The 17026-nt window shown below is 58.7% G+C and overlaps 1 protein-coding gene across 1 annotated transcript in view; it reads right to left on the bottom strand.

Annotated features, from left to right (window-relative positions):
• ADAP1 (ArfGAP with dual PH domains 1) overlaps positions 1–3928 on the bottom strand; it is a 49056-nt gene extending 45128 nt beyond the window's left edge. The window contains exon 1 of the mRNA XM_004776317.2: positions 3624–3928. Coding sequence (XP_004776374.1) covers positions 3624–3705 — 82 coding nt within the window. The 5' untranslated portion in view covers positions 3706–3928. The remainder of the gene's footprint in view (positions 1–3623) is intronic.
• Positions 3929–17026: the final 13098 nt, after the last annotated feature.

The raw sequence follows: 17026 nt of genomic DNA, 5'->3' as shown, positions 1-17026 counted from the left end.
TAACACCCCTGCACACCTAGGCCCGTCACAGTGGGGGTGCCCAGCCGGCGCAATCAGTGAGCCTCCGACTCTGTCTCAGCTCAGGTCCTGATCTGGTCCAGGATCGGACCGGCCTCAGACAACCTGCTCTGGTTTGAAGTCTCTGCTTCCTCTCTCCCTCTGCCTCTCCCCATGCTCGTGCCCCCGCCTGCAAGTACGTGTAGGCGTGCTCTCTCCCCCACCAAATAATCTTAATCTAAAAAAATTTTTAAAAATAATTTTAATTAAAATTTTTAAAAAATCAATTAAAAATTAAAAATTATCATTTAAAATGATAACTTTAAAAAAAATTTTGGTTTAACCCCCAAAACCAGAGATGGGTGCAGCCACCCAGCCCACTCCTCAGCAGCCCCCTGCTAGCCGCACGCCCACCCAGGGGGCCCTCTCCAAACAAGGCCAAATTCCTGAAAGACCCCCCCTCCCCGCCACACACACACCCCAGCCAATTCTGTCCTGGCTTACAGCAAGTTCTGAAAGGTCCTGTCCGCCATGAAGCCTTCCAGGGCTGAGCAAGCCGCTTCTGCTCTGAGGTCACCCGCGGGGCTGAGAGGGCACTCACTCAGGTTGCAGCTTAGCTGCCAGGACGGGCCCCCCAGGCCAGAGTCAGACCCCCAGGGCCTGGTTCCAGAAACATGCTGGGAGCAGCCTAGCCTCCACACAGCCGTCCCAAACCGTCTGTCTGGGCAGAAACCGGCACCTCCTCACCCAGCCGCCCGTGTGTCCGAGGCCCACGTGCTCCCAGATTGGCTTTACCTGGTGCTTCCACGTGACTCATGCCCAGGTGACATGCATCAAAGGACCACAAGGTCATCACCCACACCAAAACCCAACTGAAGATGTGAGAGCCCCCAAGTCCTCCAGGAACATCGGACCTGAGGCTCAAGGGAAAGACTGTCATTTGTCCTGACGAGGTAGGCAGCCTGGGGGACGTGCCGAGCTGCCCCTTTCGACCCCCAAGATGGAGACCCAACCCAGGCCTTGCAGAGGAAGGGACCCATACACACCCAGTCCCCCAGGCCTGTCACGAGAACCACTTCTCTGGGAGGCTGCTACCTGGGTCCCATGCTCAAAGGTGGGGGCAGCCCACTACTGGAGCAGGTCCTGTGAGGGCCGTGGGGACACCCTCAACCCCAAGGCTGCCTCCCTCCTGGAAGCCCTCACAGAGCCAGATGGCCAGGCCTGCCCAAATCTCCTGCAAAACCCTCCAGGCCTGGTGCTTATAGGTGGCCCAGGCCTGGCCTGCTGGCCCACAGTCCAGGGTCCCTGTGCCCCTGCCCCCAGCAATGCCGGGCTCCTGACTGGCTATGGTGAGGCAGGGCAGCCCTGAGCCAGTCCGGGTCCCCACAGAATGGCCCCTAGCCACCCGTCTGGGCCGCGGCAGGCACAGAACCTGGACAGACCAGGTGGCTTCATCCAAGCAACGGAGACTGTGGGCGTGCATTCCATGGGGTCACAAGGGAGGGTGCAGGGCAGCAAACCTCGCGCCCAACACCGCTGGAGCAGAGGGGAGGCCAAGAAGGGGGGAAGAGCTATAACACCAAGACACCTGCTCTGCCTTTGTAGCCCCACGTCCCCCAAGGTGGCTCAAGTTTCCAAGGCCTCAGTTTCCCCAGCTGTGAAATGGGGGAGATCGCCAGCATCTTGCCTGCTCCACAGGGCTGCCAGACAGATAAGGCAAGACACTGGTGTCATGGGCCAATTCTTAAAAACCAGAGGCTTGGCCCAATGCCAGGGAAAGCTGGACTTGTAAGAACAGACCACTCCAGGGCCCAGCGTGCCTGCCTTGGAGCAGTGCCCTCTGGCTGAGTGGGTGAGCTGGGCATGGCAGTGCTTGCTGTGAGGGGCGGGGTCCCTGCAGGGCCCAAGAGGCCAGGAAGCCCCCTGTCCCACCTGCCAGGCTGGACCCACCCACCCACCGAGGTCACTGGAGAGAGGCTCTGGCTCCAAAGGCGCAGCTCCTGAGCAGTGTAACTCAGAAGGAGAGTGACAGGGCCAGCTTTCCAGCCCGTGACCCCCTCTCTCCTCCCCACCCCCGCCACAGGCTGAGAGCTCAACGTGCCGGTGACCTCTCCCTGGTGCGTCCCTTTTTCCAGAACAAGTGAAAGTTCAGGTCTGGAGGAGGGAGGCAGGGAGAGAGTGAGCCAAGCCAGCCAGCTGGCAGGAGCAGAGCACAACGGTGGTGCCAATGCTGTCCCCCGGCCCCTGGCACCATCAGGGTGGGCCCTGCAGCTCCCCGGCTCAGGAGGCTGGGGGAGAGGCCACTGCAGCTTGCCTGGCTTCCAGAGAAGATTGTCGGCGGCTCTGGGACACTCAAGCTCCTGGTGTAGCCTCTCTTGGCAACACCGCAGCTGACCAGCGGATTCCCAGGACCCGGGGCTGCCAAAGACCACCCCCCAGCCCAGTGGTTAGGCAACAGAGGAGCGCGGGCCACTGGGTCCCTTCTGGAGTACCCAGAGGCTGCGTGTCTCCAATTGCTGTCTCAGGACAAATGCAGCCCCTGCCCCTGGGGGACGTAAGCTAGGTGTGTTCTGAGAAGTGTTCTGTGTTCTGAGCTGGGAGCCCCCAGTGGGGTGTGCAATGTCCCCCTGAATGCCTGGGGGGAACAGCCCCTGAGCAGGGCTGCCCTCCTCCTGGGGGCAGCGGGAGCAGGTGTAGCCCCTAGGGGCTGTTCCTTCCCCAACCTTCCCCTCACAAGGACCAGGGGCTGCTGCTGATGGCTCACAAACAGGGTTCTGTCAGCCTGGAAGCACAGCCTGTCCTTTTCCTGTCAATCCCAGGACAAATCGCCCTGGGAAGGGAGAGGAAGCTCCTCAGGCCTCTGGCACCTTGGAAATCACCCCAGAGCAGGGCCACCCAGGAGCAAAGTCCAGGAGATGCCTGATGGGAGGATGGCGCAGGTGAACGAAGAGCCTGTTACAGGCAGGATGGCCCTGGTGCCCCACCTGAACTGGCCACCTGCCCAGAGCAGCCAGTTGCCAGGGTGGGGACAGGAGAGCCCTCACCCGCGGGCCTTCCTCCCCCAGTCCTCTGCTCAGGGCATGTGCAAAAGGGTGGACCCAGGTGGGGGGCCATGACGTCACCTCCAGGTGGCGGGGAGCCAGGTGGACCCCCACACCCACACCCACACCCACACACATAAGCCGGGGGGCCGCTTGCCCTTTCTCTCTCTGCAGACACCCGCCCGGCCCGATTTCCTCTTTCTCTGCGGAGCGGAGGTTTCGCAACGCCGCGGCGGTCCGCGGGTGACAGCGAGACACGCGGGTGGGGGGAAAGGGGGGAGGGGAGGCAACACAGCCGCAGGCCCCGGGGCCGCTGGGAGGCGACGTCCGGCTCCATGCAGGTGCACCCCAGGCCCGCGCCCCCGGCCACGCAGGCGCCGCAGCTCTCCTCCCAGTCCTCAGGGCGGGCATCCAGGCCGGCACCCACCCCGGGCCGCACCCATCCCGGCCCCGCACCCACCCCGACCAGCGCCTCACAGGGGCGCACGCGCCCCCCTCCGCATCCCCCCGGCCCCTCGGCTAGCCCGGCCCCGCACCCACGCGGACCGGCCGCGACCCCGGAGGAACCCGCCCGGCCGCACCTACCCGGGGCGCCGCAGTCGGCGCATCTCGTGTTCCCCGGCCGCTGCAGCAGCTCCAGGACGGCCCTCCGCCGCTCCTTGGCCATGGCCGCGACGCCGCCCGCCCGAGATGCCGGGCCGGGACCCGGAGCGTCCGCCCTGCCGCGCTAGGGCCCCACGCAGGCTGCCCGCCGCCCGCGGCCCTGCGCCATCCTGGGCGGCTTCAGCCCGCGCGCCGGTTCCGCATTCCTGCCGCCGGGCCCGGCTCCGCCGCCGCCGCCGCTGGTGTCTCCGCCGCGGCCGCTGTGCGTGTGCCGGCGCGGGGCCCGGGGCGCACCGCGCGTTCTGGCCGGCACGGCCCGCGGGCGGCCCCCAGCGGCGCGGGCGGGCGGGCGGCCTCCTTCCGCGCCCAACCCGTCCCCCAGCCCGCGCGCCTCGGGACCAGCCCGGCGGGCTCCCCTCTGCCCACCCCCATCTGAGCACAGCGCCACCAGCTCCACCAGAGGGGGCCTGAGCAGGCCCAGGTGGGCTCCTCCTTGAGCTCCTGGGGGTGGGGAGCAACACCTGGACACCTACTGTGTGCCAATCAGGCCGGCGGTAGGCCCACGGGCTGAGGGAAGGGGTGCCTGCTCACACCATCCCTGCCCCAGGGAGGAGATGGCCAACAGGCCCCAGCGGCCACAGGAGGGACACCACAGTGGGGTCCCCATGCCAGGAATAAAGGCCCACCATGTCAAGAGGCAGGGACCCAGGAGTGAGAGAGAGGAGAGAGACAGAGGGGACAGGTAATGGGTGTCCCTTCCTCTGCCTGCCTCTGCACTTTCCCGAATTCTTCCCATTTTCTTAAATTATGGATCCAATGATCCACACGATTGAAATAAGCATCCCATTAAAGGATTACAGTTTCTCTCTATCCCCATCCCAGGCAATTCCAAGCCAAGCTCTGTGAACCACCCTCTGCCTCCTTCCAGAACGGTCCTCACCTGTGAGAACACCAGGGGAGTCTCCAATCCTTCTGACCTGCCACTGGGGTTTTTGGGTGTTTTTTGTTTTGGTTTGGTTTTTTGGTTAATTTTCACTTAATAAGACCTTACATATCTTCCAAGTCCATACATACAGACCTCCTTCTCTTTCAGTGACTGCGTTCTACTCAGCTGACCCGTGACGTGTGCACCCGGCCACGGGCAGAGGAGCATTTAGGGTGTTTTCAGTGGGTCAGGGTCACAGCCACACGACCCCCCCCCCTCGCCCACCGCCAGTATCTCCATGACTGTTAGAGTGGATTCTCATCACAAAGGAGCCCTCCGGAACACGGGGAAAGGCGCTGCCATCGGCAGCAGCCCTGCCACTTGTCCGTGGTGGGGCTGCAGCAGCCTTGTCCCGCCAGGTGCCTGCTCCCCGGGCCGCAGTCACCTCGGGGAACACAGAGCTTCCGGGCCTCGTCCATCTGGCCAGCAGAATGCGGCACGCTGCTCTGCCCTGCTAAGTCAGCGGGGCTGTGGTGCGCTGTGCTCAGCTGGCCACACGTCTCTGCCATCAGACTGGAGCCTTCTGAGCAAAGACAGACGGCATTTTCTCCTCTGGGCCCCTGTGCCCGGCTCGGAGCCTGCCACCCAGCATACATGAGGAGAACGTTGCTTAACAAAGATGTTAATGACAAGTTACAGCTACTAACTAGTTAACTAGGCATCAGATTAAAGCCCTCAATGGACTTTCTCATTTAACTCCCATTTTATGGGGAAACTGAGGTACGGAGCAATCCAATCAGTGGCCCAAAGCCACACATGGGTTCCACATGTTGGGACTGGGGTAAACGCGGAACCAGAAAAAGAGACACACACTGGGAAGGCTGCCCAGTGAGGGCAGAGAGGAGCATGGACCCGTAGAGGGGCCGCAGAGAGGTCTCGGGGAAGAGCAGGTGTGGCCCCGGCTTCCTGCAGGAGGGAACCACATGAGCAGACGGCCACAGCCTGCCCAGGGTGGGTCCTCTGCCATCTCTGTCTTCCCTTCTGACTGAGGAGGTGATGACATCCCCGGGGGGTGGGGGCAGGGGGTGAGAAAAGAGAAGTCAGGATGTGAAACCAGAATCCCCAAAGGAGGCAAGAGCCGGAGCTACAGCCCCTGTCCTGGGCTTCCCGGCAAGGGGGTGGCACCCACAGGATCCAGACGGTGACAACACAGCCTGGGCTGGGCCAGAACCAGACTGGGGCCGGCGTTTGGAGACACGGGGTCGGCATGGGCTCCCTGACTGCCCCTGCCCACCTGCCCCACAACCCCTGCTCCCTCTGCCAGCTGTTCCTCGTTTTGCAAGGCTGAGACAAAGGCCCCTGAATCCCAGTTACTCAATCATCTTCTGGGCCTGGGAGGGGGGCCCAGCGAGACCTGGTGCCCGCCTGCCCAGGAGCACTGAGCCATACAAAACAGACGCTGAGCTCCTGTTGGGCTGGGTCTGCCTGCTCCTGTGCCCACAGCACAGCTAGTCGGCCGGTAAGGTGAGACCAGGGCCCTGGCCCTGAGCCAGCAGGGCAGCGCCTTGGCACTAGCAGGGGCAGGTTCTCCCAGGGAAGGAGCAGAGTGAACAGAGGCTTCCGGGAATCAAGGCCAGCCCTGGGCCTCTTGGCGGGGATGAACCCTGCCCTCAGCCTGCCAGAGAAGCCATTTTCCAAAGGTCGATGATGGGGGCACTGCTAGGCTCCCCACCCTGCTGATACACACAGGTTGTTGCCACCTCCTCCTTGAAGCCCTCCCCAACCATCCAGGCAGAAAACCCCAGATGAGGAAAGAGACCCCAAACCAGTGTCAGGACTTTGTCCATGGAACCCAGAGCTCCCAGCCCAGCATTTTGAGATATTCAGGCCCAGAGCTCATGTTCTAACACCCCCTTGACAAGAATATAAAAGAAAACCACCTCTCAACCAATTTCTTTCTATAAACTAGGTGTTTTCACTCTACCAACCAGATTTCCAAGATCTCCAAAGCAGGCACTGATATGAACACCGGGGATCTCCCAGCAAGCCTTCTGGATGCGACTGGCTTCACAGCAGCAGAATGGCACCTGGTCTCTGTCCAGCCTCCCCCATGTTTCCAGTCCTAGACAGGATGCCGCTGAGGCGGCTGGAAGCAGAGGGAGCCTGGTCCTTGCTGGCTTGCAGCTCAGAGGAGTGAGGTGCGCTGGGAAGCTGCCGGGATGCTCTGGGCTCCCAACTCAGGCCTTGTCATCGAGACCCGCATTGGAGAACTGGCCTTGTCAGTGGGCACTGGACAGAGACCCTGTGGCCCAGCCAGGGAGACAGGACAGAGAACCAAAGGCTCCCGGAGGCGAAGGGGGCACAGGGATGCTTTGAGAGCAGGGCATCTGGCCAAGGCACCTCCAGGCAGCCAGTGAGGTTTGCTCTGGGGCTAAAGGGCGGGCCAGGTGCAGAGGTCAGAGAGGCCAGGAGGGCCCCTGAGGTGCCCAGGGGGCAGTAACCCTGAAATGAAGGGTCCTGGAGGACAGTGCTCCCCACCCAGGGCCAGAAGTGTCTCCACAGTGCATTACTGCGTTTGCTGGCTTATGCTGGGGTTAATTGCCGCCCAACCCCTATCCCTGGGAGGGTGAATGTGGCCTTCTCTGGGGACAGGGTCTTTGCAAGGGAGCAAGTCAAGTCAAGGTCATGGGGTGGGCCCTGCTCCATGACTGTGTCCTTATAAAAGGGACCCCGCATGTTCTCCCCGCATGTTTGTTTGGACACAAACAAACATGCAGGGAGAATGCCATGTGACGGACGAAGGGGTGGGGAGAGATGTGTCTGTAGCCAAGGAACCACACCGGGCTCGGGGACTCTGGCCTGGGCCAGCCCCGCCCTCAGCGCCTCCAGGAGGCACCGTCATTGACCTGGAACTGGGAGGGAACAAAGGTCTGCAGTTCAAAGCCTCACAAGCAAAGGAACACAGTTTGACCTTGGTTTTCTCAGCTGCTTTTGTACAACAAAGTCAGGAAACTGACAGCTGGCTGGTGGCTACCTGGGCTGCCACGGCTGCCCACTACGTGGGGACCCCCGGCCTCTCTTCCCTCCCTCTGCCTCCTGCCAACAGTGGGGAGGGTCCAGGCTGTCTGAAGCAATCTAACTTGGGGTGAGATAAGAACAAAGGGGCTGGGGGTCCCCAGGCTTTAGAGACCCCAGGCCCAGTCTGGACACATTTTCTTCCCCTTGAAGCCAAAACAAATCCAGGATGCTCCCTCCATACAGCCAGCCTCCTTGGGGCCCCCAGCTTCCCACCTACAACACTGGCCTGCAACCCATCCCAGGGTTGTGCCTTCCTGTGGGACCCCCTCTTGGTCCCACCTCTTCGTCCTCCCTCCAGCGGCTGATGGGGAAGGGTAGGCCTCGAGAAGGGCCAGGGGCAGCAGGTGTCTGTGTGCCCCAGCCTGGCTAGAGGCCCCCTAGGGCAGGCCCTGCCTCCAAAGAGGAGAAAGAGATCTGCCATCACCTGCGTTAGCTGGAGGGGGCAGGGAAGGCGAGCCAGTATTGGTGAACAGGGGTCGGCAGGGCTTCCCAGGGTGAGTGTGAGCCAGCTACAGGAAGGCATTTCAGGCCGACGAGCACGGGGGCCTGGGGCTTTAGGGGAAGTGCTGGAGGGTCTCAAGGCCAGACACAGTTCAGGGGGGCTGACCCCTGTGCCGAGGGTGTGGGGAGTAGGGAGAGCAACTCTATGTCTGCCCTTGGGGATCCATGTGAAGGTGTCTGAGAAAGGCAGGCCTGAGACCGACGACCCCAGGGAGACAGCTGTGCTCATCTGGGTGTGGAGGACATGCACGTGGGGAAAGGTGGACTCAGGACTCTGTGGCCCATGGGAGGCCCTGGGGATGGTGGCATCACCAAAGCTCACGGACCATCAGGGGGATCGTGGGCACAGAAGCAGAGGGCTGGAGACAGGGACTGGAGCCCCCAGAGTGTGGGGGGACTGAGCTGGGGAAAGGAGCCCAAGTGACCCGGCCACAGGAGGGCCATGCAGAAGGCAGGGGAGAGCTCTCAGGAAAGGTGTGAGGCAGGACAGTGGGGAAGCTGTGGAGTAGACAGCAGGTGGAGAGGAGCAAGCTCAGACAAGGAAGCAGCAAGAGGCCTGGGTACTTCCGGTGTCCACTGTCCCCAAGAAGTGGCCCCTTTCCTTGGACACCAGAAGCCCTGAGAGGTGCTGGCCACTAGCCGCCTGTGTCTGCTAACCCTTCTTCTGCCCAGACACCTACTGTCTCCGGATTCTGGAGGAAATTCTGTAAAGCAGGTGGGGTTGGCACACCTGCCCAGGACAGGGGAGGGGACACACCCAGGCTGAGGGAGGTGGCCAGCATGAAGGCCAATCCCAGCCATCCCTGGCCCCACCTGGCCCCAGGCACACAGGAGGAACTGGGCAAGTGTATGTGGTCTTTGGTTGACATGGCACCATCTTTCTGGGCACCTGGGCCCTTCCTTCTCCAGGACAAGGTGGTAGCCTCAGCCCTTCAAAACTATTCACTGAGCACCTGCTCCATGCACAGCCCTCAGCAGTTTGGAGAGGCCGGCCAGCCAGTGGGGGAGGAAACAGGAACCCCCGGCTGCCAGCACAGACATGTCCACACCATGCTAGCATCCACCTGGCACACCTGGTACAGGCCCTGCAGGTATAGGCCCTCTTAGCCCTGACCCTGGCATGATAGGGGGGCAGACCCCAGTCTCCGTCCCCCTGCAGACACAGCACCTCGGAGCTCAGAGGCTGGGCAGCCAGAAGCTCCCAGAGCAGAGCAGGAACCAGGACCAGGCCGGGAACCCTCCCAGGGCCTCACACCACCCACCTCTGGCCCTCTCCAGGCATGGCGGCCACATCCTAGTGCCTTTACCCTCTGTCCTCCATGGGCCTGCTCCATGCCAGACCCCTGGGGGACCCTTGCTTCGGCGGTGGGCCCGAGGGGCAGCTGTGGGGAAAGCCCCCAATAGAACCCCCAGGATGGGGAGGCCCAGGGACTTATGCATGATGCCCAGTGAGCCAGTCCCCGAGGGTGGAGGCTGCAAGCAGACCACTGAATGTACACAGCCACATGCCTGACCACGAGGGACAGCTTCCTGGTGTGGCTGGGGACAGTTCCCATTCTGAAGCCCGCCTCGCCCCAAGCAACTCCTGCAGCCCCACCCTCAGGAGAAAGGCTCACTGGTTTCCTTACCCAGAGAAACACAAAAAAACCAGAAGAAAGATGACCTGAGCGGCTTGGAACTTCTCGCAGGAGAAGGGCTGAGATGCGGGGCACCCTGCTGCCCTACAGCCAGAGGCGTAGTGGTCACAGCCCCGCAAGGCTGGGGGAGCAGGTCCCGGCCACTGATGCTCTCCACGTCCCTGTTGGGAGTGGCACTGGCCCAGAAACCCCCTTGGAAGCTGGGGGGTCCACAGGGGAGCCCCTCAGATGATGTGGGGTGGGAGCTGTGGTTTGCTTCACCAGCGTTGGGGCAACTGAACACATGTTTTGCTTGGTCTTTCAAAGACCAATGGCATAAGGAAGGGGCAGAGGGGCAGGAGGCTCTCCGGCCAGGAGAGTGCTGGCAAGGGTGTGGGCCCCGCGCTGTGCCCAAGGCCTCTCTGGCAGCCACCCCGATAGGGCCAGGGCAGGCCCAGCATGCAAGGTCCTCTGGGGCTGGTGGCCTCATGCAGCCATTTCAGCACGCAGTGTGGGGAGAAGGGTGAGACCCACTAGAGGCCACAGGGCTTGCTCACGTTCCCCGACGCTGTCCCCCTCCAGCAACAACACTCAGCAGTGCATCTTAAGTTCCTGTGCAAAGTGATGCAAAAGAACTCCACAAATCCACTTAGAACGCTTACAAGTCAATAATAAACCAGGCAAGTGACTGAGCGAAGCCACAAGAAAGGGATCTGAGCAGACATTTCTCAAAGGAAGACTACGAAGGCCAGGGTGCACGGGAGACGGTCGGTACCACCAGCACTCGGAGAGCTGCAAATTGAACCGCTACCGTCCGACTCCCCCTGAAACACACATGCGCGCACGCACACATGCACACATTTCACACGCATGCATATACATGCTCACACATACGCACATGGACAGCTGCAGCTCGGTACCAGGAAAAAGAGCGGCGGGGTTGTGGGGCCTTGAACTCTCATCCTCTGGGGATAGGGGATGGAAAACGCACAGCCGCTGTGTGAACATTCCGCTGGGTCCCCGGGCAGCTCAACAGTGTTCCCAAGTGACCTGGAAAGTGCCCCATCAGGTACAGACCCCACCAAAATGCAAACACACTGACACAGTAACTTGCATGTGGATGTTCACGTTGTTCACAGCAGCCAAAGGTGGACGCAGTCCCAGTGTCGCCCACACAGCAGAGCAGCCCTGAGCCACAGAGAAGCGAGGCACCAACACACACCACAGTCTGGTGATCCCTGAAAGGAGATCCTCAGGGCGCCTGGGAGGCTCAGTCAGTTGAGCATCTGACCCCTGGTTTCAGTTCAGGTTATGACCTCAGGGTCGTGGGATCGGGCCCCACTTCCGGCTCTACGCTGAGCATAGGGTCTCCTTGATAATTGTCTCTCTCCCTTTCCCTCTGCCCCTCTCCTGGCTCGTGCACCCTCTCTAAATAAATAGATGCTTTAAAAAACACTCAATACTCAGTGAAATAAACCGGTCACAAAAGGACACATGTATGATTCTACTTATGTGACACCTATCTATAACTCTCAAACATGAAAGGGTTTTCCCTTGTGTTCCAGTGAGAACAGAACGGCTCTCCATGTTTCTTGTGTCTGACATTGTGGCCCCTGCGCTGAGTGGGCTGAATGAAGGGGTCCTGCCTCCCACCCCTCAGCAGCCCCACACAGGACTAATATCACACCCCTTAGAGGATGGGGAGACTGAGGTGGGAGGCACGGGGTCACGCATCTTAAAGGCTTCTCTCCAGGACCAGATCACAGGCCTAAGGACAGGGTCGAGCACAAGGGACATCCAACAAGAAGCCTTGCAGCCTCACGAAGCACAGGAAGGAAGGTGTGAAAGTACGTCACAGTTTATCAGTGCCACACACTGAGCCCATCTGCCATGAACAGAGTATATGAACCTATACATCATGACAGGCCTCAGACCAGGCATTTGAGAGAGGACTTGCATTTCTCAAAGGAGGTCCCTGGCTTATCCCCCATCCGTCCATCCATTCTTCCATCTACCCATCCACTCATCTGTACACTGGATCTATCATCCATCTATCATCTATCTCTATCATCTATTCATCCATGCACCCACCTATCCGACCATTACCTATCATCCATCCATCGTCCATCTTCAGTCTATCATCTACCTATCCATCCACCTATCCCGCCATTATCTATCTGCCCATCCACTCACCTATTCATCTACCCATCCATTCACCCACCCTCCCATTATCTATCCATCCGTCATCTATATACTATCCACCCATCCACCCGTCCACCTATTCATCTATCCCTCTACCCATCCGTCCACCTACCCATACATTATCCATCCATCATCTATCATCCATCTTTCCATTGTCTATCCATTATTTAGTTATCTACCCATCCATCCACCCACTTATCCATTATTTATCCATCCATCATTTATTCATCCATCTACCTTCTATCCATTCATCCACCCACCTATCCATTATCAATCAACCCATCCATCCACCCACCCACCCACCCATCCATCCATCATCTTCCCATCCACCCACCCACCCATCCATCCATCCATCCTCTACCCATCGATCCACCCATCCATCCATCATCTAACCACCCAACCATCTATTCATCCACCCATCCATCCATCGTCTATCTACCCATCATCAATCTATCATCTATCCATCCACCCACCTATCCATCATCTACTTATCCATTACCTATCTACCCATAATCAATCATCTACCCATCCATCATCTATTTATCCACCCATCTATCCTCTCCCCATTCATTCATCTGTCCATCCATCTATCCACCCACCCTTCTATCTAACTCCTATCATTTACCCATCTATCCAACTACCAAGTCATCATCTGCCTTTCATCTATCCACCCATTCCTTCAAATCTACCTATCCATCCATCCATCGCCTATTCATCATCTACCTATCCACCCATGCATCTGTATCTACCCATCATCTACCCAGGATCTATCTACCCATCATCTATTTGTCCATCCTTCTATCTTCTAGCCACCCACCCATCCACCTATCCATCCACTGTCTATCCATCCATCATTTATCATCTATCTGCCTATCCATTCATCCATCCTTCTGTCATCCATCCATGTCTTCCCTCCTACACGGTCATCTATAATGTGATTGACATTGCTCCCATTTTCCACTGAGATGTGGGATCTATATTCTCACCTTAAATCTCAGTGGGGGTTGAGGCGCCTGGGTGGCTCAGTCAGGTGAGCTTCCAACTCTTGGTCTGGGCTCAGGTCATGACCTCAGGGCTGTAAGATGGACCCCATGGCAGGCTCCATGCTCAGCATGGAGTCTGCTTGAGATTCTCCCCCCCCCTTCTCCCTCTGCTCCTCCCTCAGGTGCTCACTCTCTCTTTCTCCCCCTCCCTCTCTAAATAAATATTTTTTAAAGATTTTATTTATTTGACAGATCACAAGTAGGCAGAAAGAGAGGGGGAAGTAGGCTCCCTGCTGAGCAGAGAGCCCCATGTGGGGCTTGATCCCAGGACCCTGGGATCATGATCTGAGCTGAAGGCAGAGGCTTAACCCACTGAGTCACCCAGGTGCCTCAATGAATAAAATCTTTAAAAAGTCTCAGTGGGGGTTGTGATTGCTCCAACCAGTGAAGGACGGCTGCAGACTTCTTGGGCTGGATCATAAAAGGATGTGACTTCCATTTGGTGCACATTCTGTGTTGCTCTCTTTCTACCCCAAACCCTAGGTCTCTCCTTGGGAGCCTGAGCTGCCAGGTACGAAGCCTGGCTCCCAGCCACCCCACTGCAGAGACCATGCAGAGAGAGCTCAGAGAGACGGTGTTGCCCCTGCCCATCCCTGATGACCTCCCTCATGTCCCAAGCTGAGGCCTCACAGCTCAAGTTCCGGCCATGCCCATGCAGTGAGTACCCTCAGATGCAGCAACCAGTCCCATATAATGCTGCAGTTTGAAGCTAAGTTTGAGGTGGCCTGCAGCCCAGAAAAGGCTAACTGGCACAGCGGTGGGAGAGAGGGAGAGACAGAGAGGAGCCTGGAGGAGCAGGGCCCACAAGGCTACGTACTTTGGCACCCCACAGCCCTGGGCAGACACCCACATCTAAGCACTCGGTCCCAGGGGCCGGGAGGCTCCTTGTTCATAGTGACCCTCTTGTCACCAGTGGCATCTTCTCTTGGGAGGGGGGCGGCTCCTGCCACCCCCAGATCTCATTTCTACCCCTTGTAGCCTCTACCCTTAGGCACAGTTTGTGGGTGCAGGCAGTGAACCCCTTGCCACCCATCACTGACTCCCTGTGGTGCCAGGCCCACACACCAGCTCTGTGCTGCCCTGACACGAACGGGGAAGTTGGCACAGGGGCGGTGGCGGCAGCTGAAGCCCCCCCTTATTTCTAAGCCCCCAACCCCCCAGCCTGGCCACTAAGTCAGGAAGACCTGGGGCCTGAGAGATACCCAGCCCTGGTCCTATCTGCAGTTCCTGGAGAACCTGGCAGAGTCCCCTCTAGGGAACCCTCGTCAAGCACTGCGGTGCCAGCACTGTCCAGCAGGGGCCGCCATGCCACCATATTCAGCCACGGAGATGCCACTGACCATTGCAAGTTAATGGGAAGGGAGAGTTGGCTTCCTCAGAGTGGTTGGCCCTCACCCCTGTCCCAAATTACTGGGCTTTTGTAATAAGGGTGGGGGGACATAGCCACCGGACCCCAAGGAACCAACCCTAAAAGCCCCAAAGTGGAAACCACACTAGCACCTTCAGAAAAGTCCATCCCTCAGCTCCAGGACATGCCTGGAGAAAAGATGCTCCCCTGGGGGTGTCCCTCACACCTGTCCAGGACCCGTTGTCTTTCCAACACTACCTGCCCACCACGAACCTCCTGGATCCCACACCTACAGTCCCCACTTCCATCCCTAGGTCTTGTTCCACCCCCAGCGCCCAAGAGAACCGTTTCCCCTTGCACCTTGGGGTACAGAGAAGCCGAGTGTCCCCCAGGCAGGGCTCTCCTCTGCTATTCAGCAGAACAGCAGGTAAAACCTACACCAGTAACGCAGCAGAGTCTAGGCCTGGGAGCTCCTGCTCCCCCATGTCATGGCCAGGGAAGCCCACCCTGCCGGAACACAGTGGTTAGGGTGCCAGGGTCAGCTCTGCAGGCACATCCCCTGCCTCGCACTCCCTATGCGCCCCGGTAACTTCCTCTCCCACCTCCTTCCCCTCCAGTGACCTATGCTGGATCTCGCTTGCTGTTCAGCGCTCCCGTGTCAGCGTTCGCCGTGGGCGCTGTGGTCTAGACACCCTCTGTCCACCCAGGACTCCAGGTGCAGCTATAGCGGGGGGTGGGGGCTGCAGGCATGCGTCCCTCCTCTTGCTCCCCACCCTCTTGATGTGGGATCCCCAAGGGGACTCACTTGGAGTTCCTCAGAGCTCAGCGGCCTCTAACCCCAAACTCAGGGGAGGGAACAGAGGCCCACCCTAAGCGAAGAAGGTGCAGGATGTGTGCAAAGGCTTTGAAACAGTCATATGACTCTGGGATTTCATCGGAATGTGGGGAAGAGGCCGGCCCAAACCCCAAGACAGCCCAGAATTGGGGGGCACCTCACAAACAAGGTGCTCTCCCGCTCTCACCCCTGCACCTCCTCCCGGCCAGGGCTTAGCGGTAAATCCACAGCTTTCCGGAGATTCTGTTGGCTACCTTCTGAGTTGAAGAAGAAAAAGGGAAAATGATTAGAAACCGAGCAGACAGTGGGGCGCCTGCCCAGCTCAGTCAGTGGAGCGTGCAACTCTCAATCTCAGGGTCGTGAGTTCAAACCCCATGCTGGGGGTGGAGTTTACTTAAAAATCTAGAGATGTTTGCACAACTCTGTGAACTGTACTCTTTCCAAAGTGAATTTATGGCATGTGAATTATATCCCAATAAAAAGTCTAAAAAAAAGAAACTGGGCGCCTGGGTGGCTCCGTTGTTAAGCGTCTGCCTTTCGCTCAGGTCATGATCCTGGGGTCCTGGGATCCAGCCCCATATGAGGCTCCATGCTCAGCGGGGAGCCTGCTTCTCCCTGTGCCCCTCCCCTCAGCTCATGCTCCCTCTTTTCTCAAATAAATAGTATCTTTAAAAAAAAAGCTAACAAGCATGCACAAGCACTATTTCAGAGATAGGTCATTCTCCCGGTTTCTCCTGGTCTCGCAGATACCCTCAGCCCTGCTGGTGTGGCCTCGGGCTGTGTCCACACACCCAACTGCTCCCACGACAACAGGCGCCTCCCACCCGCTCCCTGTAGGCTGCTCCCGGAGGGGACACAGGCCTGGCCTGGAAGAATCAGGGGAGTCCACCAGGAGGAGGAGGGAAGGCTCCACAGGAAGTGAGTGTGTAAGGGCCCGAGCCATTCCAACAGGGTTCCTAAGAAGTGGCTGGGCACGGCTCCCCGGCCCCCAGCCCACCCTGGGACTGGATGCCCCTGGTGACGAGCAGTCAGAGCCAGGAGGCCGGAGGCCAGGCTGTGATCCTATCCCTCTAGTCTGTCTCTAGCCTGGGTCGCATCTGAATCTGCATGGCCTCTCTGCAGACGGAGCTGCTGTTGGGTTCCAGGCCAGAATGGATGGCCAGCCAGGCACCAACCATGACCTGCTCATCCTCTGCGCATAGGCCACTGTGAATCTGATTCCACTCCTGCCAACTGGAGGCTGGTAATTTTACTCACGTCCACACAGTCATTTCTATGGCCTGATAAAAAGTTCTCTGACGTCTGTCTCTTGCAATAATAAAATCTCTGCTTTCTCGCCCATAAATAATCTTGCTGAAAGACTGAATCCAAACGGCTGGGGGCTGGAATGACAGGCACAGACAGCTCATTCTTTCCCAGTAAGACCGGCATGAAGCGAGCAGCACAGAGAGTAGCCCTCATTCAGAGAGGCTTGAGGGTCCCCGCCTCCAAAGGGGAGACCCAAGCAGACTGCCACAACCCTCCCTCAAAGAGCCCGCAAAGCCACCGTGAGCAGCTAACGGCCCCCGCCCCCAGCCACCCTCAGTGCTTTGCAGAACTGCATGCAGCCACAAAACCGGTGAGGTTCCACCAGGAAAAACCAACCAAGCTACTTACGGACAATGTAAAATCACAGTCACAGTGACTTACAGGTGATACAAAATAACCACACACAGTGAGTTCTTAAACGAACAATTTGTTTCTATAAAAATGATACACACGACTCTCTCAACCGTACGTGAATCGAGAACGTTTACTGCCCTGGATCCCAGACCGTTTACTGCCCTGGATCCCAGAC

Source organism: Mustela putorius, unplaced genomic scaffold (genome assembly GCF_011764305.1).
Source record: "Mustela putorius furo isolate JIRA1106 unplaced genomic scaffold, ASM1176430v1.1 tig00000139_pilon_pilon_pilon, whole genome shotgun sequence".
Taxonomy (NCBI): domain Eukaryota; kingdom Metazoa; phylum Chordata; class Mammalia; order Carnivora; family Mustelidae; genus Mustela; species Mustela putorius.
The sequence above is the reverse complement of the archived record's forward strand: the minus strand, read 5'-3'. Positions and strand labels throughout refer to the sequence as shown.